At 46.5% G+C, this 23,200-nt stretch overlaps 11 protein-coding genes across 11 annotated transcripts; 7 read left to right on the plus strand and 4 right to left on the minus strand.

The window, feature by feature from the left end:
* Window positions 1-82: 82 nt before the first annotated feature.
* PUMCH_004746 (uncharacterized protein) lies at window positions 83-925 on the minus strand (the record flags this gene model as incomplete). Its single annotated transcript, XM_063023668.1, has 1 exon — window positions 83-925. One exon carries the CDS (start codon window positions 923-925, stop codon window positions 83-85), a length of 843 nt encoding a protein of 280 aa, XP_062879738.1.
* Window positions 926-1,436: 511 nt separating this feature from the next.
* On the minus strand, window positions 1,437-2,978 carry PUMCH_004747 (uncharacterized protein; the record flags this gene model as incomplete). The annotated part of the gene is made up of 1 exon (XM_063023669.1): window positions 1,437-2,978. One exon carries the CDS (start codon window positions 2,976-2,978, stop codon window positions 1,437-1,439), a length of 1,542 nt encoding a protein of 513 aa, XP_062879739.1.
* A 967-nt stretch (window positions 2,979-3,945) lies between these two features.
* On the plus strand, window positions 3,946-5,391 carry PUMCH_004748 (uncharacterized protein; the record flags this gene model as incomplete). Its single annotated transcript, XM_063023670.1, has 1 exon — window positions 3,946-5,391. One exon carries the CDS (start codon window positions 3,946-3,948, stop codon window positions 5,389-5,391), a length of 1,446 nt encoding a protein of 481 aa, XP_062879740.1.
* Window positions 5,392-6,241: 850 nt separating this feature from the next.
* Window positions 6,242-7,588, plus strand: PUMCH_004749 (uncharacterized protein; the record flags this gene model as incomplete). The annotated part of the gene is made up of 1 exon (XM_063023671.1): window positions 6,242-7,588. The coding sequence occupies one exon, from the start codon at window positions 6,242-6,244 to the stop codon at window positions 7,586-7,588; it is 1,347 nt and encodes a 448-aa protein (XP_062879741.1).
* A 913-nt stretch (window positions 7,589-8,501) lies between these two features.
* PUMCH_004750 (uncharacterized protein) lies at window positions 8,502-10,658 on the plus strand (the record flags this gene model as incomplete). The annotated part of the gene is made up of 1 exon (XM_063023672.1): window positions 8,502-10,658. The coding sequence occupies one exon, from the start codon at window positions 8,502-8,504 to the stop codon at window positions 10,656-10,658; it is 2,157 nt and encodes a 718-aa protein (XP_062879742.1).
* Window positions 10,659-11,261: 603 nt separating this feature from the next.
* PUMCH_004751 (uncharacterized protein) lies at window positions 11,262-13,892 on the plus strand (the record flags this gene model as incomplete). The annotated part of the gene is made up of 1 exon (XM_063023673.1): window positions 11,262-13,892. One exon carries the CDS (start codon window positions 11,262-11,264, stop codon window positions 13,890-13,892), a length of 2,631 nt encoding a protein of 876 aa, XP_062879743.1.
* Window positions 13,893-14,252: 360 nt separating this feature from the next.
* PUMCH_004752 (uncharacterized protein) lies at window positions 14,253-15,323 on the plus strand (the record flags this gene model as incomplete). The annotated part of the gene is made up of 1 exon (XM_063023674.1): window positions 14,253-15,323. One exon carries the CDS (start codon window positions 14,253-14,255, stop codon window positions 15,321-15,323), a length of 1,071 nt encoding a protein of 356 aa, XP_062879744.1.
* Window positions 15,324-16,012: 689 nt separating this feature from the next.
* Window positions 16,013-17,362, plus strand: PUMCH_004753 (uncharacterized protein; the record flags this gene model as incomplete). The annotated part of the gene is made up of 1 exon (XM_063023675.1): window positions 16,013-17,362. One exon carries the CDS (start codon window positions 16,013-16,015, stop codon window positions 17,360-17,362), a length of 1,350 nt encoding a protein of 449 aa, XP_062879745.1.
* A 912-nt stretch (window positions 17,363-18,274) lies between these two features.
* PUMCH_004754 (uncharacterized protein) lies at window positions 18,275-19,492 on the plus strand (the record flags this gene model as incomplete). Its single annotated transcript, XM_063023676.1, has 1 exon — window positions 18,275-19,492. The coding sequence occupies one exon, from the start codon at window positions 18,275-18,277 to the stop codon at window positions 19,490-19,492; it is 1,218 nt and encodes a 405-aa protein (XP_062879746.1).
* Window positions 19,493-19,729: 237 nt separating this feature from the next.
* Window positions 19,730-20,260, minus strand: PUMCH_004755 (uncharacterized protein; the record flags this gene model as incomplete). Its single annotated transcript, XM_063023677.1, has 1 exon — window positions 19,730-20,260. The coding sequence occupies one exon, from the start codon at window positions 20,258-20,260 to the stop codon at window positions 19,730-19,732; it is 531 nt and encodes a 176-aa protein (XP_062879747.1).
* A 344-nt stretch (window positions 20,261-20,604) lies between these two features.
* Window positions 20,605-23,046, minus strand: PUMCH_004756 (uncharacterized protein; the record flags this gene model as incomplete). Its single annotated transcript, XM_063023678.1, has 1 exon — window positions 20,605-23,046. One exon carries the CDS (start codon window positions 23,044-23,046, stop codon window positions 20,605-20,607), a length of 2,442 nt encoding a protein of 813 aa, XP_062879748.1.
* Window positions 23,047-23,200: the final 154 nt, after the last annotated feature.

Below are 23,200 nucleotides of genomic sequence, written 5' to 3' on the forward strand. Positions count from 1 at the left end.
TCAAATTTCCAGCGATCGCGTCAAAAACTTTAAGCGAAGGGCATCAATGATGATGAAGTATAGTTCCGGCCAAACGAAGGCATTAGATGTTCTTTTCAAGATCAAGAATCAGGCGAATGATCTTGATCTTACTCTTATCCTTGTTGTCGCCCTTTCCGTAGTACTCTGTGAATTTAGGCGACTGGAGCGCTTTCTTATAGTCAGCGTCCATCTCTAAGTAGTGGAACACATGGCCAAAGCCTAGGTCGTGTGCGGCAGCCACATTGAGTCCAGAGTCGTCTACAAAATACAAGTGGGATAAATGTTCCTTATCATCCTTATCAACACGGAGTGTGTCAAACAAACGGTAGTAGAACTCAGTCATAGGCTTACAGACAATAGGATACTGTGCGTAGTCACAAAAGGTCAAGCCGTCAAAAAGATCGGCCACGCCTAAAATAGAAATGACCCGCAAAGCGTGGTTCTTGTAGGCATTGGTGACGAGCCAGAATAAGTCGAAGCGGCCCAGCTCCCTCACTCTGATCAACATCTCTCTGAGCTTGGGATTGTAGCTCAACACGCTCTCCAAATCAAGTGCATCGTCGATCTTCAGATTGTAGTCCAACGCGTCCACCTGGTGGTTTCTGACCAATCCCTCAAGTGCCAAACCGTACGTTTGATAGTAATCCACGTGCAAATTGTGAGCACACTCATCGTCCAAATCAAGGGTATCCTTGAAATATTGGTGGATGTTCACCTGCATCATGTCATGGATCATGGTGGACCGCTCGTAGAGACAATTGTCAATGTCAAAAAGGAAGATTCGGTGGTTTGGGGTTCCTTCTGGAATGGGTCCGAATCCATACTGAAGATGGGGGACTGAACCGGGATGGGAATTTCTGGTGGGACCCAATGGGTTTTGGTCGATCAGTTGAGGGGCAGTCATGATTATTTTGGTGTTGGGATGTTGGGTTTTGGCTGAATTTTGGGTAGTCTAGGTTAAAAGAAGGTAGTACAGTGAACGTGGGACTTGAGTCTTATGAGTCTTAAATACGGCACACAGGTGTTTCATGTAGGTACCGCACCAGAGTCATAAAGTGACTAATAATTGGGACCCTGGTCGGAAAAATAGGAAACTCAAGAGAATTGGGAGAGTTCTTTGTTTTTTGGGGCTTCAATTCTTAATGATGTTTACCGTTTCTAGGTTCTTGAAGGTGCTCACGCCACGGCTATTGGCTGCAAATTCGAGGCAGTGGCGTTGATCTCAACACAGTCGAGTGATAAAAGTGATTACATCCATGTTTTGCGGTGTGATTCTTTTTTCATATTATTGCCTGGAAGACAGAGTAATGGGCCAATAAACTCTCGACTTGCAGAACGTGGCATTTGTTTCAACTATGACAATGGTATAACTAAGTATCTCTAGACAGATCAACAAAAACGGTCCAAATTGCAAATCAGGTACTTTCGTAGAACTCATTATTTCGTATGAGAATCATATTCTTATCGAGCACAGTACTCATGTAGTCAAGATCATGATATGCTTCGCCCAAGGCCATTGAGATTTTGTGTCTCTTCATGGGCTCCATACGAGCCAAATGGGGGCTGCCAATGGCCCGCTGGTATTCGCTTTTTGTCGCACGCAACTGTTCGTTCAAGTCGTGGAACTCTTGTCGTGGAAAATCTAGCCATCGATTGAGGTCCTTGCTTAGAAGAGATATCACCAATTTGACAGCAAACATACCACAGCTTTCGGTCTCGTTTGATTGCGCAGCCAGCTGCGTCGCTAACTTTCGTAGAACTGAAATCATGGGACGCAACAGGTTTGGAGCTGGCTCTGTATCCAAGAATAGATGTATTAAACGGTCCAAAACGTTTTGAGAGTGTTCGTCCATAACACTCTCGTGAGAACTCAAATTCTCGAGGAATGCATAGTGCTGTTCCCATGCTTTATGCGTCAGATTCTCCTTGAATATTTGTACCTTTAGCAGGGCAAGTATTATGTGTAACTTTTCAGCAATAGAGGCTTGTGCCACCGAGTCTTCAATTATTTTATCAAATTGATGCGTATGCCAGCTCACGAATTTACAGAACGTTGGGATCATAAGCTCTGTCACTAACGCATGGTTACATGTCTTGTTAAGAAGGAAGTCTGAGCTGGCATGAACAAAAGTGCGAAAGAGTCGGTCTGCTATACTTGTGTCTTTCAAATACTTGAGATGAAATTTGAAGATGATGCTGAGCCTGTGGACCAGGATTTCTGGATTATTATTGTAGTGGACCAATTTTAAGGTCATGTATTCCGTCTCTAAGCCACCGATAGCAGCTATTATCTTTCCAAAAAGGTCTTTTTGGTCGTTTGCCAGTGGATTTTCGTCCCACTTTTCGTTATGTGGCCTTCTAGAGATCGCTTGTCTCGCCAATTGTAATGTAGCAGGATCTTTTCCGTAACGTAATGCAGATACTAGAAGGTCAAAATCATTTAAATTATTGGCCTGCATTATTCTATCAAAAATCAACTGATCTTGCATCATGGCTGGCAGATCTTCAATCACCAGTTGTAGAACCAGGTTCAGAGGTAAGTCGAGCTTGACAATCGGACAATTCAGTAGAAAGTAGTAGTGCCTTTCAAACAAAATATTCGTATCCTGGCCATGAATTCTTTCCATGTAATCCTCGATGATCTTGGCATCACTTTTCATTGAAAACAAGAAATCAGAGCCATTGTCATTGATCTCGTCGAGAACTCGGAGTTGCAATTCCTTAGTAGCATTACTTCTTTCAAGAGCCCGCTTTTGATCCTCTACAATGGAATTTTGGATCTCTTCGTTCTGTTGGAGAAGCTTTCTGTTCTTTTCGCCCTCTACGGTGAATATTGCGGGGATTTCTACCAATTGACTTGTTTGAGGAACATGTGTAGTATCCTTGGGAGTAGTTCTAGGTGCAAAATTCAAGAGGGAGTCGTCAGAGACAACTGAGCTGTCTGAGTCTTCATCCATAGATAAGAGTACATGAATGGGTACAGAAGGGTCGATCTGGGGTATTTGCAAGGTGGAATTAAGGAGCTCTAGAATTGAAATTGCAAATTTTTTGATGCAGACTCCTGAGCAGTTTGAATTTAGCTTCTGGATTAGTCTAGTGCATTCACCTAGTATAGATTCTAAAGTTGATCTAGAGTTGATCTAAAGTTGACCTCGGCAAATTGAGGCACAGTACTAGCATAGTGAAGATAAAAAGAATAAAATTAACAGCTTTGATAGCTGATTGAATATCACTCCAGCTTCATTATGTTCATTAGTAGAGTATGAGAGATGGAATACCTAAGTCACCCATGTCAGGGCCTACACTTCTATGAGATTACATCTGGAGCAATTACTTCAATCTTTTCGATTTCTCCGAGTATAGCTCTAATAACGCGTTTGTTTCTAAAAGTCAATCCCATCACCGCTCATCTCCAATGAAGATCATTGGAAGACCAATACATACTCGGAGAGGAGCCAACTACAAGGAACATAAACACCTTTCAAAAACGAGAGGGACTTCAAAATTAGACCATACAAAATTATCAAGTTGTTCAAAAATTCATCTCACCGCATCCACCGCTGAACTCTCTTTACGCATAAACCAACCACAGTTTCCAACTTATCCAAACGAATCTTTAACAATTTAATTTCAAATTGAAACCGCTAGAATTTCAAATAATAACCAATTTTCAAGAATTCTCTACTTCCTCCTTTCTCAAATTTTCCAAAGTCCATTTCTCTCACCTCATATTTCCCCAGCGCCGCACATGTATCTGGCTCTCTTATCTGGTAGTACCGCTTTTTTCCATTTAAACCCGCTAATTGCCGTCAATTGCCAGGTTGGATCATAAGAAGCGCAGAATTTTCCACCACATCCCTTAGGTAATCCAATTGAGTTCTTTTTGCTCAACTTCATCCCTTCTATCATCGCAAATCCGTCACAATGGCTTTCGAGAAACTCGACTTGGATCCGCTTTTCGCCAAAATTGAAGAGTTGAAACCACAATTCATCGACCGTTTGGCCCGCGCCGTCGCAATTCCCTCCGTTTCGGGAGATGAGCTGCTCAGACCTCGTGTGGTCGATATGGCCCACTTTTTGGTTTCTGAATTGGAGAACTTGGGTGCCCACGATATCCAGCTCAAGGATTTGGGCACTCAGCCTCCGCCTGTAGCCGATGCCTCATTGCAGTTGCCACCAATTGTTTTGGCCCGCTTTGGCGCTGACAAATCGAAGAAAACCGTGTTGGTGTATGGTCACTACGACGTTCAGCCTGCTTTGAAGGAAGATGGCTGGGCAACCGAGCCTTTCACTATGCACCACGATGAAGCGGCCCAGATTTTGTACGGAAGAGGTACCACCGACGACAAGGGTCCCGTCATGGGCTGGTTGAATGTGGTCGAGGCACACAACGCTTTGGGATTGGAGTTGCCTGTAAACTTGGTGTGCTGCTTCGAAGGAATGGAGGAATCCGGATCTCTTGGTTTGGATGGCCTCATTGCCCAAGAAGCGCAGCAGTATTTCCTGAGTGTAGACACTGTATGTATCTCTGATAACTACTGGCTTGGAACGACCAAGCCTGTGTTGACGTACGGTTTGCGCGGATGCAACTACTATCAAATCGCCATTAAGGGCCCAGGTGCAGACTTGCATTCTGGTATTTTTGGTGGTGTGATTGCAGAGCCCATGGTTGACTTGGTCCAAGTCATGGCCAAGCTCGTAGACAACAAGGGTAAGATTTTGATTCCTGGTGTGGATGAGATGGTCGCTCCTTTGACTGAGAAGGAGGATGCCTTGTATGATGACATCGATTTCTCTGTCGACGAGTTGCATGCTGCAGCAGGCTCCGAGACTGGTCTTTACAACAACAAGAAGGATATCTTGAAACACAGATGGAGATACCCATCTTTGTCTATCCACGGAGTTGAGGGTGCATTCTACGGGCCTGGTGCCAAAACTGTGATCCCCTCTCGTGTCGTGGGTAAGTTCTCCATCAGAACTGTTCCAGATATCGACAGCGCCAAGTTGGACAAGCTCGTCATCGAGTATGTGCAAAAGGTGTTTGGTGAGCTCTCGTCGCAGAACCAGCTCAACGTGGAATTGATCCATGATGGTGCCTACTGGGTGTCAGATCCATTCAACGAATCTTTCACTGCCGCCTCCAAGGCCACCGAGCACGTGTGGAACATCAAGCCTGATTTCACCAGAGAGGGCGGTTCGATTCCTATCACTCTTACCTTCGAACAGGAGCTCAAGACGCAGGTTCTTTTGTTGCCAATGGGTAGAGGAGATGACGGAGCACATTCCATCAACGAGAAGTTGAATGTGAGCAACTACATCAACGGATGCAAGACCTTGGGTGGATACTTGCACTACTACGGAAGACAATAGATAGTTTCGGAGCCCATTCCTGCCTAAATCGTATTTGATTCCAAATTTGCAGCCAATAACTCGTAGCCTAAATGGATCACTATACAAACCACAGATCCACATAAAATAACAATACCAACTAAAGAATAACGTCAACAAAATTAGCAATACCAATATTCACCTCCAAATTCAATTTTCTCCGGATTTACATCTCAGTCTCACTTGATCCAGCCCAAACTATTCTTCCCCAGCTTCTGCCCAATGTATGGCCACACACGACTCCGAAAAATTTGAGAGCAGCTAAATTATAACCTTTTCTACTCCTCCCAAGTACACCCTACGCCGTAACCTCCAGCAACCAATCATCTTATTCTGGACGCTGCATTCTGTTTTTCCCAACAGTACCTCTTTAATTATCATTCCGTCTCGTTCCGGCGGCATTTCTCGCATTTTTGCCTCTTTGCAAAAAAAGTCTTCCAGCGTACTAAATAAGCTCTACGCCCAGGACTCATCCCTAAAAAGTTTTCTTCAGCTGCCGTTGTCTCTGCAGTGCCCCACCTAAGTAATTTTTATTGGTGGACATCTGGAATCGTCAGACCCTTGAGTATCGACTTCTACAGAACCTACGTCTGAACGCCAAAAACGCGCAAGATTGCAAATACCAACTTTTGAATAGACTGAAAAATACCACAGAAAGCTCTCTGTCGTTTTTCTGCTGCTTGTGATCCCTCCTAGTTGACATACATCCACACGTCAAGAGTACACTTCACATACTACACATCACAACTATATAGCAGCTATTTCTCCTGATCCGGACCCACTTTCACTCTTCTGAGCTTCTACTATTATCACTGTCTGTCCCGCACCCACCATGTCTGAAAATTTGAAGAGAGCCGAGTCCTTGTTCAACAGGATCATGAATCAGAACAAGCCGCAGGCGACAGACCTGGCGCCTAGATCGCACCTGAAAAACCATAGCTCGGCTCATCCAGGTGCCAGTCTGAACAACGGCGGCGGCCATAGCAGCAATAGCAACAGCAGTAGTAACTACCATCACCATTCCAACGGCCATCGTCACTCCTACCGGTCCTACAATAAGTACAATAACCATAATGGCAGTGGCAGCGGAAATGGTAACGGCAACAGCAACGGCAATGGCGCCGGGAATGCCCACTTGAACGGCTCCTCCCATGGGAACGGCAGTGCCGTTTCTGCGCCGCAACAATCGTTTGACTTGCCTAAACGTGACCCAGTTGCCGAATGCCAGGAGGCCGTCGCTGCTTTGGAGGGTGAGCAACACGTTTTGCCCTACTGCTGGACCATCTGGTATCATTCGAGGTCCAGGAAAAACCAACCCGCCACTAGTGAAGAGAGCTCTGTCAATGGCAGTAGCGTCTCTTTGCTCGAGGGAGGAAAAAATCAAGCCGCGCTCGTCGACTCTTATTTGCAAGCCGCCACCGAGATCGAGTTTCCATGTTTTGGCAACCCTTCGAAGGCTGTCAAGCCCATTGCATCTTTGGAGCAGATGTGGTTGAGCATGTCTGTGCTTAAGCGCTCGCACGACTTGAGCAACGGGAGCGAGCTTCTCATCTTCAAAACGGGCGTGAACCCAGTGTGGGAAGACCCAGTGAATGCCAAAGGTGGCCGCTGGGTGTTCCGGTTCAATCACAGAAGCAATACCCCAGCATCTGCTGGTGCAGAGGCTTCTGCGGATGCTCTGAAGGGCCGCCACAGAGCCACTTTGGTGTGGGAGAGACTCGTGCTCAAGACATTAACCGGCTCGTTGCTTCCGTGCAGAAAAGAGTTGCAAGACCCCTTGTTGAGCGACATTGCTGGGTTAGTGTTGAGTGTGCGCCGAGATGAAGAGATCATCAGTGTTTGGAACTCCAACTCCAACTTCCCCAAGAAGAAACAAGACGACGACGACAAGAAGGGTGTGTTCACGGCCTTCCATGCCAGAAGAGTGTATTGCGATGCCATCTTGAGGGTGATTCGTGAGGTGGACTTGATCATGCAAGGCTCAGACTCAGTCGATACCCAGGCCACGCTGTCCAGTGAAAGAGTCAGCGGGGTGACCTTCGAATACAGGCTCCACTCGGACAACTCGGGCTCATACAATACCAACGATCGTTCCAGACGTGGAAAGTCCTACCATCATCATCACCACCACAGAGAGGATCAGAGGGCCGAGAAGACTGTCGAAAGAGAGGAGATTTAAGCATATACCAATATACTGGATACATACAGTAGAAAGTAAATTTACGTTTACGCAATCTGGAAATTTCCGCAAACATGTTTTGTTCATAAATGTCTTCTTGTTCATAATTATGTTCTTGTTCATAAATATGTTCTTGTTCATGAATATGTTCTTGTTCATAAGTAAAGTCCCACAGAGTTGGAGTCAGGATAGTGCAACTTCATACTCAAACTTCTCGCAAAAAAAGATGATTTATTTTAATCACGTCAATACGAGAAAACCAAAAAGAATCATAATTTTCAATATTTCCGTAGCACACATAATTCTGGCTCTCGCTTATGTAGAGTCAACAAGTAATTTAGTCCACCTCACGTGAAGTCTGCCGATTCTTGTCTGCAGGTGCGCAGTGTGGAGAACAAACATCACGTACCGAAGAGATTCTGGAAAATTCCGTGCGTGAGCGCCGAAAAAAATACCCGAAAAACTCGAATCTGTAGAGCTACCCTCGAAAAGAATTTTAGCGGAGTCCTAGTATCTCCGTCTTAACTCCGGACCTCATTCTGCTGTGACAGCACACCCCTCCTCCAACCCCCCACACACCCGTGCCTCCCGCCTTTTGAGTCAGTACCCTCAAATTTTAATAGTGTGGTAACTTTCCACCTTTTAAGCGTACGCTCATCTTCCGCACCACACCCTACTTTTCTCGCCAAGCCTGGCCCTCGTCCCGTCTACGTTGTTCTCTGCATCCGTAGCTATCCAGAGCTGTTTTTTATTTCCGCATAGCGCTAGTGTAGACCCCAATAGAGTGCTTTTTACTTTCAGCCGTGGTACCTCAGAAAACCCCGTAAAGAAAACGTTCCGGACATAAGCATCACAGGCATACAAGTATCAACGCTGCTGGTGTCGCTCTCCTGACGTTTCTGGCTACAAATACATGAACCCTTCCCCCGAAAACAGAGCCTCAGTGTCTGCCAAGGCCACAGCAGAATTGGACTCGGGTCCCACAATCCACGAACTCTTTACGCAGGCGAAGAAGCTCCTCACGCTCCAGAACAGGGTCGAAAACCGCCGTATCCGGAAGGACAACTTGAAGTCTCAATCCACCAAAGAATATCCCCAAATGGCCCATCAACAAAGAACACCGTCAACATCAACGTCCACCACAACGACCACCACGACCACAAGCCAGCCGCCGCTGAGGGGAGTGCTTGACTTGCTTCTGCCCCTCTCGGTCGATGACTTGCGGGGCCTGGTGTCCACGTCGCTCACTGTAGAGAAGGTGTCCAATAATCCCAAGAAGTTTGCTCCGCCATGTGAGGTGACTCCTATGTCGATCGAGGATAGTCCGTCGGCGCGGTCAGATTCGTCTTTGCGTGACTCGACTGCGACGGCGCATACCACACCACAGAACAGCGTATATGTAAAGAAGGAGCCGCAGAATGGCGTCTATGTAAAGAAGGAGCCATCTAGTAACGTTTCTATGGGAGAACTCACACCAACTTTTGAGGAAAAGAACACTTCAGTTGGGCCCAAATCTTCCACTGCTCCTATGCCACAGCTGCCGTTCTCGCAGTCTTCAATTCGCAAATCCAATCTAACATCCTCGCTACGGAACCAACCACAGAAACCACAGCCTAGCCCTATAGACCCCAAGGCCTCTAGATCGTCTCTTTCGGAAAAGTCTGCGCCCGGCACAGCCAGCACAGTAGGCTCGAACAACGTCAAGGTCACTGAGTGTAACAACTGCCATACTCTCAAAACACCCTTGTGGAGAAAAGACTCTGCAGGAAACACATTGTGCAATGCCTGTGGCTTGTTTCTCAAACTTCATGGCTCCACAAGACCCCTTTCCCTTAAGACAGATGTCATCCGCAAGAGAAGCTCTCGTAGAACCTCACAGGTAAACAAAGGTCAGGGTGGCCAAGCAGCCGTGCCAGCATCATCCAGTATTCCAAACAACAAATTCTACCGCAATGGATCGCTCCCGGATTACACCAAGTTCGATCCAGATTTCTCGATCAACTCGTCATACCAGGGAAAGATGGGCTCTATTGCCGCAAGCCCCCATGGGTTCTATTCTCCGGCCAACTCGCACGCACACTCCTTTGATGCTTCTGTACCCAAACCCAAGAACGTTCTTATATTACCAAAACCATCAGGCGCGGGCTCTGGACCCAACTCAGCTGTCTCCACTCCAGTTATCAATGTGCCAGCAGGTTTGGTCCACTCGTATAATCAGATGTCTACCCCTTCATCCCCTTATAGCACCAGCGCATCGCTGCAGTTCAAGAGAAAGAAGTCGGAGCTCAATATGGAGCTTCTAGATCTGTATAACCGCCGGCATCCGTCTGTTGCTGCAATGAGTAATTCCTACACAAATGTTGCCAATGCATCTGCGTCAAGCATAAAGAGAGTGTATTCGATGGCATCGATGAACCACATGTACCCCAACCTCAACCATCGTAACTCGGTCACTAATATGAGCCGTACTCCAATGCCTTGTCTGACTTGTTATACCCCCAACCATGGAAGTCTAGGGAAACCACACATCACTCCCCTGGCTTCGTTTACTCAGACAAACCTGTATTTTGAAGCGCAACCAGAGTCGTTTGGTCGTAAGAGATCTTTCATTTCGCAAATGGAGGGCTTTGGACCTGGAGACACGCCGTCGTCACTATCATCTCCTCCCTTTTATGGAGATAGCGGCGCCCATTTGGAGCATGGCATAGCACCTAATGAGATCGAAAAGTTTGATACTGCTGGTTACAACGAGATAGCAGGCAACAATCTATTCAGCAATGGGGGTGCGTTACTGTCACCGAAACACCAAGGCGATATTGACACGGATGACTTCTTCAAGAACTATACCTCCCTTCATAATGAGATGTTGGGCGACGAGATCACCCCAGATTTGCCACAGTCAATGGCCATGGGTGAGATGGGTGAGAAGCATACTATTAAGGCCGCACACACGCAGTCGACTCTCACTCGTGGGCTTCAAGGCCAAGGAATTAATTTTTCCAATAGCTGCACCACATCGGGTGGTGGGGCATCTGCTGCTGATCTCGATTGGCTCAAGTTTGAAATATAGTTTTGTTATAGTAATGAGTATCATGATTCAACTTTATTATGTTAATGTGTAGACACGAGTGGAGTTCAAACTTAGAAAAAGATTAACGACCTTCAAATTGCCTGGAGCATTACTTCTCTTGATAATGAGATAAATAGCTGTTGTGTGTTACCATCATGAGGGTTCGCGCAAAATATTTACAAACAACCTAACACTTTTTTCCGAGAAATGTTCGCCCTTAGCAACAAATTGAGTTCGAATAGTGCTGGTTTAGTCATGGCGCAAATGTGCTACAATAGCTTCAAAACAAAGCTCTAGACTGAGAATATGCAAAATTTCGCTCACAAGAAGGAACTAAATATTCAGTACATAGTTCCATGTGAGGTTACATCTTCATTCACGTAGAATCATTACTTGGTTCGATTTTCGGCAGAACTGAACCAACACTCAAATCAGATCAATTCACACAACGAAAAAAAAAAAAAAAAAAAAAAACATGCAACATATACAACAACAAGCAAACTGCTCTGAATAATCTCCCGCCTGAAAAGAAAAGTTGCTCCGTCCTCTACTTATCTTATCTCAATCTCCGAGAATTATTTCCGAGATTCTCCAAATCTAACTATGGAAGAACCACCTCGCAAAAAGCGACAGCTTTTGGTCTGTACCCTATGCCGCGAGCGGAAAGTCAGATGCGACCGTAATTTACCATGTGCTTCGTGCAAAAAACACCACACGGAATCCTTGTGTATGTACGAAACTACTCCGGAGAATATTTCACAAAACCGAAGTCCCACCGGGTCAGCCAATGGTGAGGCCCGGCTCGCCGGAGATCAGGGAAACCAAAACATTGCCATGCCAGGTACTCGGAAACGTATTAAGGCGGTCGGTCTGCTGGCTATTGACCCAGATCCATCGGAGACTGTGTATCTTGCATCGACAACAGTTACGGATGTATTGTTCCATTTGAAAGGTCTGCGAAACATCATGGGTGTGAATCCTGTGGCTCGGCCAGATGATCATATCAATTTTTTTCGAAATTACTCTTCGGTGAGCTTCTGTCCCAATACGCAAGAGGAAATCAACCATGGGCCATTCCTGTGGCATTCTATTGTGAGAGTCGATCCAGGTCTACTGCAGGTGTGGTCTTTCATTATGAACGTGAGGCCTGCTGGCGCTAATCTGAAGGGAATCACTAGTTATCAGAACATATGGCAGGGTGAGTCAGCACAACTTCGAGTGATCGATAAGATCAAACAACACCTGCTTGTCAAGTTCAAGTCGACAGATGCAGTGCTCAACTCGCAAGATGTGCCTCTCGGTCTTACGTTCATGGATCCCAACAGCCAAAAGCGGGACTTGGGGCTATCTGAACGTTTAAAGGGTATTCTTCCGTATAGACGCTTGATCTGGTCGCATATAGATCAGTTCTTTAAATACGTCTATCCTTTTTTCCCCTATTTGGATGAGCAGCTGTTCCGTGCTAGTGTGACACGTATAATTGGCGCTTGTGTTTATGATGATAGCAATGTGACCCGTGTTGTTGCTCAGGGAGTATCTGATTATGCTCTCATTGGTATATTGTGTATTGTGCTTCGTTTGAGCTACCTATCGCTCATCTCAAATGACCAGGAATATAATGTTCAGATGACCACCAGTGCTGCAGATGATCCTAGTTTGGATCCAATCACCAGGGAAATGCTCATGAAACCACTCGGGCTCGAGTTCATAGATTTAGCTCGTCGCTGTCTTCATCATTTCGAAGTACAGACTCGCTCAAATCTCACCATTTTACAGTTACTTGTCTTTACACGAATCTACATGGAACTATCACCAGAGGATCTGGAAGGCCCTGCAAGAGATGTCTATCAGCTCAATAATGGTGTTCTACTTCAGATGGCTTACGTTATTGGTTTGAATCGGGAGCCTGACTTGATGACTGACACTCTCAACAATAAGCGACTCAACCATGTGCGGCGAAAGCTTTGGATATTCATACAGTTCAAAGGTATACTCAATTCCTTAAAATTTGGTTCACCTTATATTGCTTCTTCCATTTGCACCGATGCTCGCTTCCCGTTCTTCAGAGAATCTAATCGCAATTGTTGTGATCCGGAACTAGATCACTATGTTGCTATTTCATTCAAACCCTTGGAGGAACTCATCGTCCTCATGAGCAATGTCAGCAGTCTCATCCTACGTATAAAGGATGGAACTTCAATGGCTGAATTGGTCGAGCACGTCAACAAGCTAGAGATATTTGTTTTCAATGAATTGGGAACACTCAGGACCTGTCTAGAGTCTTTTTCCGAAACAGGCGAAAAGAGCATTGTCCCTGTGCTCATGACTCCATATCATTTGCCTATTTATGTGTTTCTCATCTCGTTGCATTTTCGTCTTTTCGCATATTATGAATCCAAGGGTTGCATTCTGTTAGCAATGTTCTACTGCAAAAAAATTCTTCTGTTGATAGCTGAAGAGATGCTTCCCTTCACTTACGATATTCTCGATAAACCTCATCCATACTTCAAGTATGCTGCCCAGCTCGTGTTGAACCCACAAATTGAGTACTTTATGCATCGATCCGTTGGGTTTTTGGCTGCATGGGCTGCCAGAGTCGGAAATCAGATCATGTTCTCGCCCGAAAATGGCCCAATTAGGGCCCCATACTCCAGACAGAGAGTGCTTATACGGTCCTTTGGACGTTTGTACAAATTGTGCCTTCTTTCGATCTTGAAGTTGAACAAACGGTATTGTTATGCCTGGAGAATCGGTTGCACATTCAGTTATATTCTCAAGTGTGTGGTTACTGAGGGATTCTATGAACGTTTGAAAGAAACCGGGATCCTGCCCTTGAAGACTGCAGAATATACCGAAGACCAAATGATGACATTATCAGAGCTCATGGACAAACCATTAAAGGACTCCCATGCTAGAAAAGGTGCACAATATTTTGACATAGTAAAAGAGGTGATCAAGTTTGGTAACGGAGATACTGCTAAGCTATACGACCCTTCTTCAAGCAGAACACTCTTCCACGACCTAGTAGTGGCTGCAGATGGTATAACACTCGAGGGAGCATCTGATATCAAGTCTGAGGAGCTTTTCACGGATCCCAGCTGGTTCCCTGCATTGGAGGCGCCCGGCGCCGATCTGGCGTCAGTGATGGGCTCGTTTTTCGATGGGCCAGACGCATATTTTGACTCTTTCAAAGATATAACTAGCGGCCCGTTGTATCAAAATTATGGCTTCTAGCGCCGGTCAGCTTTGGCACTGGAGTAATTGCATTCATCAAACAGGATCTGTAATACTACGCTAACTTTGGATCCTTAGAACCAAAAATAATTTGAATCTCAAAATGAAATTCATCGGTTCTTTCGGGGCTCATTTCTGTCTTAAAATAAACACTAATTTCTTACTAATCTTATCCTAAATTCTACCCCATATATTGTGGTCTCTAAGTACAGTCCCTCTATAGAGATACTACAATCACCTTTACAAAAGCATACATTTCTCCTTCAATACCAAGTCTCACGATACCAAACGTAACACATACATTTTCCACCACCCAAAAATCATTGTAGGCCGGCTTTCAGATTTCAAAACGGCTATTTAATGCCAAATATGCCCATCATGACCCCATCCCGCAAAACCCCAGAACCACAATCGCCCTATACGCCGTCAATTAGCGCAGCGCAGACACCGCGGCGACCTCCAATTCCTCGCCTGCCACATCTGTCGCGAACCAATGGCATTCATTCCCGCACGGCCAGTTCCGATGGTCATGATAAGTCAGCGACAAAACGATTGGTGGAACAATTCTATAGAGGCGGTGTACAGTCGAAACAATCGAGTCATACTGATGTCACTGACATCAATGCACTCTTATCGGGGTCCAAGCTTGACTTGGATGCCCAGGTAGAGAAGAGTAATGTATTTCCTAGCAGTGGGAAGACAGAGGTGGATCAAATCTACGGTGCGGGCTCGCCCATGTTCAAGAAACCTGGTATGGGTGCTAAGTTTAACTTGGACGGCGATTTGGGTAGTCGAGACAAGCCGAAGATGGAATACCTCTCGCTTTCTCCGCCAGATCTACATGCCATATGTCCCGAAAATATCCTGGCGCCGTTATTAAGTGTCGACCGAGCATTTACTTCAACAAATTTGGCTTCTGCCGTCGACGCGGTGGATCAGTCCCTGCAAGTGCTTTGGACCCGAGTGAACCACAATTTTGATAAAGGCGAGGCCAGCCTCGCACCGGAAGCAGAAGATCCAAGTCTTCAGCCAGGGGCCCAACTAAAAGAGCTTGAGATCTATCTTAAAGAACTACGGAATAATGTAAATGCATTGGAGACCGAACTAAAAGGCGTCACGGTGGACATCAAGAGCAGATATCTGGAAGAGATCCAGGAGAATATCCTAAAACTACGCGACTTAGAGCGCCTCATAGAGAGTCTTTCACTGCGTCTTTCTACTGCTAGAAAAGGCATGGCACATAGTAGGCGTCAATTGAAAGAGACGGTGGCTCCGAAAATGGAATTGTTGGAGGAGGTGTCAAAGCGATTCCATGAGTATGATGTGCGCAACCGGCAACGGAAGGGGCTGCAGATCGTTATTGCGCTTTCGTTGTTTGTTCTTCTTGTAGCCATGGGCGCAATTATGTATCGACGTTACCGCTCTGAGTGAGTGCGTTGAGGTCACTATGTTACTCATCAGAGCCGAATCGGTTTTGTATATTTCTTTGTTCTTTTTTACTGAATTCTCTGTGGACACATGTTCTCACGGAGGTATATGTCCAACGTGGGCTATGTGAACGCAACTCGACTTGCCATCGCATATGCAGCGGCCCAATTGCCTCAATTCAAAGCGATCCCGGCCCTTGAATCGAAACAATTAATTTTTTTTTGTCGTTCATTGTCGCTCATCACTGACTCACTCCCTCAGCACTGGAGTTTCTTTTTCCAGAATGGCTGCAAAATTCTTCACATGCGTATTCCTGCACGGCAGCCGAAATTTTGGGACCAGTGGTTGATCCACCAGAAGCCACGTCATCGAGATCATCCCGGCCGAATTTCACGAAAAAAAAACCACCAATATCTCCAGCTTATCCAATTGAACAACCCAGCGAATTTCCGCTCCAATCGCACCGCTCCAACCCCCGCCACCTGGACCATAGACGTCCGTAGCGTAGTGGCCCCAAAGGCATCTTGGACCTGCAGACAGGCGGCCTCATGGCCCATGGCCCATATATTAACTGCCCTCGTATAGCGCGCACCTGCAGGGAGCCCAACGGCCCTACATATATAAAGCGTGCCCAATTCCCACCCAGCTGAAAAATTTCGAGACCATCTCTACAACCACTACTAACACTAAAAATGGCCGCCCCAGCTACCAACTACAAAGTCGCCGACATCTCCCTCGCCGCCTTCGGCAGAAAGGACATCGAGTTGTCCGAGAACGAGATGCCTGGTTTGATGTACATCAGAAAGAAGTACGGTCCATCCCAGCCATTGAAGGGTGCCAGAATCGCCGGTTGTTTGCACATGACCATCCAGACCGCTGTCTTGATCGAGACCTTGACTGCTCTTGGTGCCGAGGTTACCTGGACCTCCTGTAACATTTTCTCCACCCAAGACCACGCTGCTGCTGCCATTGCCGCCGCTGGTGTTCCAGTTTTCGCCTGGAAGGGTGAGACCGACGAGGAGTACTTGTGGTGTATCGAGCAACAATTGTTCTCCTTCAAGGACGGCAAGAAGTTGAACTTGATCTTGGACGACGGTGGAGACTTGACCGCCTTGGTTCACGAGAAGTACCCAGAGATGTTGGACGACTGTTTCGGTTTGTCTGAGGAGACCACCACCGGTGTCCACCACTTGTACAAGATGTTGAAGGACAACAAGTTGAAGGTTCCAGCCATCAACGTCAACGACTCCGTCACCAAGTCCAAGTTCGACAACTTGTACGGATGCAGAGAGTCTCTTGTTGACGGTATCAAGAGAGCCACCGACGTCATGATCGCCGGTAAGGTCGCTGTCGTTGCTGGTTTCGGTGACGTCGGTAAGGGTTGTGCCATGGCTTTGGCTTCTATGGGTGCCCGTGTCATTGTCACCGAGATTGACCCAATCAACGCTTTGCAAGCTGCTGTCTCTGGTTACCAGGTCGCTCCTTTGGATGAGGTTGCCTCCATCGGTCAAATCTTCGTCACCACCACTGGTTGTCGTGACATCATCACCGGTGTCCACTTCGAGCAAATGCCAGAGGACGCTATCGTCTGTAACATTGGTCACTTCGACATTGAGATCGACGTTGCTTGGTTGAAGGCCAACGCTGAGTCCGTTGTCAACATCAAGCCACAAGTCGACAGATTCTTGATGAAGAACGGCCGTCACGTCATCTTGTTGGCTGAGGGTAGATTGGTCAACTTGGGTTGTGCCACTGGTCACTCTTCTTTCGTCATGTCCTGTTCTTTCTCCAACCAGGTCTTGGCTCAAATCGCTTTGTTCAACGTCAACAACACCGAGTTCAGAACCCAATTCCCAGAGTTCGGTAAGAACGACAAGTTCGATGTCGGTGTCCACGTCTTGCCAAAGATCTTGGACGAGACCGTCGCTAAGTGCCACTTGGACCACTTGGGTGCTAGATTGACCACCTTGACCACTAAGCAAGCCGAATACTTGGGCATTCCAAAGGAGGGTCCATTCAAGGCCGAGATCTACAGATACTAAGCGTGCCGATGCGCATTTGCTTCTTAGTATCAGGGTCACTGCTTGAAAACATACAAAACACCGTCTCGGTATTTTCTTCTTAACACATACTCTGCATCAACTGCATTTAATGATTTTTTTTTTATTCTTGGGCTTTCACGATGGTTTTCAAGCGGGTTCACTATACAAATTAGGTTTACTATATATCTCCTCAACGGAATGTACATACAAAGAACTGCCACTAGGCAACTTTGACAAAACAATATCTCCACTGTAGCATTGTAGCCATGACTTGAAGGTCGCCCAGACTTTTCTGCTATCTACATTTTTAATTTCTCTTTTTCTGCAATTGACGGGTCCTTCAATTCTACTCGTGTCGGCGCTACCGTCTCTGACTCTTATCGGCTATAATCCGACCCATCAAAGATGCCGTACAGGGATCTCTTTTTTTAATACGAAATTTTTAGGCAAATTATTGATTCTTTGACTTTAGATTGTTTGGGTTGTAGCGGTCTCCTCATTCCTGAGCTACGCCATCCGGGCGATTTCACGAACGGTCTAAATTCAAAAAAAGCCCAATTATGAAATTGTTTGAAAAGATTTATTGGCCGATTTCACATCGCATCCCCGCCAATAATATTCCCTGACACCCCCTCCAGACGATGTTCAGCCCCACGCCCCGGCTAATAGATAGGGCTCACGTGACCCCTTATCGGAGATATATAAGGCGGCGAAATCCCCATCCAAAATCCTCAGCATCAATCCGCATTTTCCCGTATTTCCTCCAGTCAAAATCCTCCCCGCTTCTCATTCATTAAATTCTCCGCATCCAATAGTCACGGCGCACCGCTCAATTGCAGTCCATATCCTCTTTCGCCCTAGTTTTGTTATCAGTAGTGGTATATAAGTTTCCATAGAAAACCAACTTGAACGATGGTCAATTTAGCAGCAGGCTTGCTTTTTGGAATCGCCAATGCGTATTTCGTGCCCGATTGGGCCAACTTCTATTCCAAGGGCCAGGTCGACGTCGTTGGTCTGTGTCCTATCGACCTACCATTGTCATGTTCCAACTCCACTCCAATTGAGAACACGTGCTGTTTCGAGAGTCCTAGCGGGTTGTTTGCTCAGACGCAATTCTGGGACTACAATCCAGCTGTTGGCGCAAACGAGACGTGGACGTTGCATGGGCTCTGGCCCGACTTGTGTGGGGGTCTGTTCCAGCAGTTCTGCGATAAGCCATTGGAGATCAGAAAGGGCGACTTGGAAAGAATCATCGTAGACGAGTTTGGCGACAAGGATTTGTTTAAATTGATCCAGGAGAACTGGAATAACCTCGGTGGAGATGACGAGTCACTCTGGGTCCATGAGTTCAACAAGCATGGCACTTGTGTAAACACGATTAAGCCCAAATGTTACGGGCCAGACGGTAAAAAGAACCAAAACGTCTACGACTATTTCAACCGTACCGTATCATTGTACACTCAATATCCTACGTTTGACTTCTTGGCAGACAAGGGTATTGTGCCTTCTCTCACAGAGTCATACACGTATGATCAGGTCTTGCAGGCGCTCACCGAAGGTTCCGGTAAAGATAACGTGTTCTTCAAGTGTGACCGTAACAACGCCTTGCAAGAGGTCTACTATTACCATTATTTGCAGGGCCCATTCTCGACAGGTAACTTTGTTCAAATCCCCTTCAAGGGCCAGTCCAGATGTCCCCAGGAGGGAATCCGGTTTTTCCCTAAGGGCGGTAAGAACCCACAACCTCGTCCACCTAAGGATCCTTCAGGTATGAGCGGCTACTTGAAGCCCAGTGGCCATTCTGGCTGTCTCATTTCCTCTGGTAACTACTACGAGAGTGGTACCTGTGCTAAGTTCAGAATCGTGGCGCTGCAGTTCAAGGGCTACAACATTCTTTCTTCGAAGGGTGTTTGTGCTATTGACGAGCGTGGCGACTTTAGTTGTAACCACCAGAACAAGCCCTCAGAGTCTCAATTTGGATATGATAGTAGCAAGCGCACGATTCTGTACGGCGGCATAGACAAGTGGTGTTTGGATGAATCCAATTCCTTTGGGCATGGACGATTCCAGCAGACACCCATCAAGGTTTCCGATGGAGATTGCGAATCCTTCTCTCTTAAGCTTGATTGATTGTCCTTTAAACAAGCCAAAACAAAATTTACATCGCGAAGACGTGGAACATTAGAAATCCAAAACAAAAAGTTCTTTCCAATTCAATTCATCAATCATCATCTTTGTTATTTTATTTCAAATAAATGACGATGATCTAAACTGTGCTGTATTGACCCCTCTACAATGATTAAATATCCTCGATTTTTGTATTTCTTACTCATTTTTAATCTCTCGTTTTATCTTTTTCAAGACGAATTACGCGGCAGCTGTGGCTTTTCTCATCTCGTCTACCAAATAATCCGTAAGCTTGACCAAGCCCACACCATTGCACAACCGATACAAGTCGTTCACCTCATACAGTCCGGGAATGATTTTTCCGTCACCGTCAACCAACACGTAGCCAAAAATATCATCCACTTCGGGCGTTCTTGCATAGTTGGGGATCTCTCGGAAATCATAGATGGGCATGAATGCGTTGGCATTGGCGCCAGCCTCCATTATAAACGAGAAATCCTTCTGAATTGAGTCTTTAATTTTGTTATTGAGCAAGTCTAGAAATTCAGGATTGCTTTTAAACGTCTCGTGGTCGATCTTCTCGCTGGGGGAGAATCCGATTGGAGTATCCTTTGGGTTCTCGGATAAATTGGCCACATAGCTGGATCCAACCTTGTGCACATAGATTTGGTCATTTTTGGGGTATCTCGAAAAAAACCTGAGGAATTGGCGGTTGCCAGAGAATCGACGCAACATTTTGCTGGGTAGATATTGCGGTGGAAATCTCCACATTATATAGTGCCGCACCCGTACCTCCGGCGATGAGCCAAATCTGGGGGAGTGCCATATCAGCAATTAAGTGAGGTTGCGCAGATATGTGGTGGGGAGCAGCATCAGCGGAGATTGCAGATTGCTTTTGGTTTTGGTTTTGAGAATGTTAATTTTTTTCTGCCCATTTTTTGTGAAATCTTTCCGGCGTGTGAAATGGAATTGGCTCTGAGCAAGTCGTAGAAATGGACAAACATGATAAGAAACTGGAGTGATTGCTTCATATTTCTGATGCCATGTGGGAAGGGCTGAGCGCGGCTCCGATGTAAAAAGCTTTCCGTAGTCCAAAATATTAAAATTGATGTTGTCTAATCCGAATTGTATGCATGGGAGGCTTTACCATTCTTCGAGTCTTGAACCAACGCGACTTCTGAATCGTCGGATTCATCAGATTCCTCAGATGACAGGTATTCGTTCTCTGAAACGGCTTCTGTTTCCGATGCTTGTTCGGTCTCTTCTTCATCTGATTCCTCCTCTGAGTCTTCATCCTCCTCTGAAGTGTCTTCATCTGATTCTGTTTCTGAGTGTGATTCCTCGGACTCCTCTTCATTTCCAAAAAACTCATCCAAACTCTGGAGCTGATTTTTGGCTGCTGAGATTGGCGCTGAGAACCCGCTTCCAATATTGTCACTTGAAATGGCCAGAGCGGAGCCACTCTTGTCCATAAACGATTCGCTATTGATTCCTTTGAATCTAGGTGCTTGTGGAGTGGTCTCTTTTCTAATTGTCTTAGGAGGAAGTGTGTCTGGGTCTGCCCATTCGGGTGATATGAGATATGCGGATAATGTAGATGTAGCAGAATTTTCATATTTTGAAAATACTGGGGCTGGCTTAGGTACCTGCAAGAAGAGAGTCGCCAATTGATGATTGTCGACATCTTCGAACAATTGCTCGAGCATCCTGACTCTGTCACGCGTAGCGAACGAAGAATCATAACGACACAAATGTACTATGTGGTGAAACATCTTACCCACTATTGAATCCGGCGTTTTCGCTCCCACCGTGCGTATCTCGTACAGATACGATTTTGCTGCAAGCATCAATAGCTCATATCTAACCTTTTCAGGCTCGTGCACGAAAGTTTTTAGGGAACGGCGGACCACATCGGGGCCAAGGAGATTTTTAGTGGCTTCCGTGAATTCACCAATGATCCATATGATACTCGATTTGGCGGCTGCATCAGCCTGCTGGTCTGTAGCACTCAACACCACGCTGAGCTTGTATAGCGTTTTAATTAATTGATTTTCATCCAAGTCAGCGCCTTGTTTCTGCTGCAACAAGTATCGTATCACTGTAAGAAGTTCTGCCATCACAGGCGAAGATGCAGCAGTGGTGGTCTCAGCGATACACCATCTGAGAACCTTGTCAGCCCACTCAGGAGAGGTCTGTGAGCAGCGGCCAATTGCTTTCACTGCAGCTCTAGCAATGTCGACATTTTGGCTGAATGCGTTATATTTCAACTCCAGCATTATTATTTTACCGTTCTCTGGTGCGAAGAGACACAGCATGATGTAGATTTTGCACTCGGCAATGCTGCTACTGTCGTTTCCTGAAATGAAGAATTTACGAGTGTGGCCACGGAAGATCTCCGGGCTGGCCAGGGCAAGCACAGAAATACACTGGAGGGAGTATAAGCGGGTGAGTGTATCTGTGGCCAAGAGGGAGGATCTCACCAACGCATCAGGGAAACCAAAGTCGATGATATGTCTAGGCGTGCCGAGCAGGATCAATGCCCTCAAGGATGCGAGCACCACCTGAGGACTGTCGTTGTGGCTCATAGGCTCCAATGCCAGAAGAAACAGAGAAAGATCGGGATCATAGGTACACGAATAGTTGCTCCCAAGACTGGCAAACCCATGCGCAGTTCCAGGAAGATCCATCTGTGTTCCGTTAGAGAACACGACGGTGGGTCTAGGCAAAAAGCGGCGAGCATACTCGACCAACAAGTCTATCATCATAGCCATACTCCAGGCATCGAGCTCTGCAAGCATGCGCACATACATACGGAAATTCGAGTGGATCGGCGTCCAGATCTTGGTCATCGACATCGACGCCAGCAGAGACTTGGCCATGGCCAGTTTTAGCTGCACGAACACCTTGATGGCCGGACCCACCACCACGGGCAGTGCATCGCCCAAAAGCACCAGCAAGTCCTTCAAAAGCTGCTTCCTATTTACGCCTTCGATCTCGTACGCCTTCCCGATCGCCAACGCGGTCGCCGCCCGCACAATGGGCAGCGGGTCCATCACTGTTCTACGAATACAAAGAATGAGCAACGACGCTATCTCGGGGATCTGGATCCCACCCAATGTCCGTATACTGGCCGCACGGTTGCGCGGGCTTTTATCCCCGAGCGCCTTCTGGACAGAGTTGATCGATAAGAGCGCCGTGTCGGGCTCTCGCTCTGCGTATTTCTGAATATATACCATTACCAACGCTCTAACTCTAGGGTTCAGCAGCGTCACGTTCTTGACCACATCGGCAAAATACTGGACCCCGTCTTCGCCACGTGACACGAGCGAAATCACACACTTCATCCCGCTGAGCACCTCCCGTTCGTTTCTGGAATTGAGTAACTTACTGATTTCCTGGGGTCTTTTGGCACTCGGCGTCTCTGTGAGGCGGGTCGAGGCAGAAACGGCGGCCTCAATGGTGAGGTCACGTGCCGACTCCAACATGGACGAGAACCGGGCGAAATGGTCGGCCATGGTCGGTGTTGGTGGGGAGTTTAGTGGAGTTTTGTGTTGCATGGGTAGATCGGGTTAGTATGGGCGGTGTGTATGGGTGCGGCACGTGATGTGGCACGTGACTGGCTGCAAAAGACACAATCTGTCCGCTTTTTTTTCCGGTGTAAGGTGTTCAATGGCTACTGAAAAGCGTTGATGTGATATTTTCGTCTCTTAT

Source organism: Australozyma saopauloensis, chromosome 6 (genome assembly GCF_035610405.1).
Source record: "Australozyma saopauloensis chromosome 6, complete sequence".
Classification (NCBI taxonomy): Eukaryota; Fungi; Ascomycota; class Pichiomycetes; order Serinales; family Metschnikowiaceae; genus Australozyma; species Australozyma saopauloensis.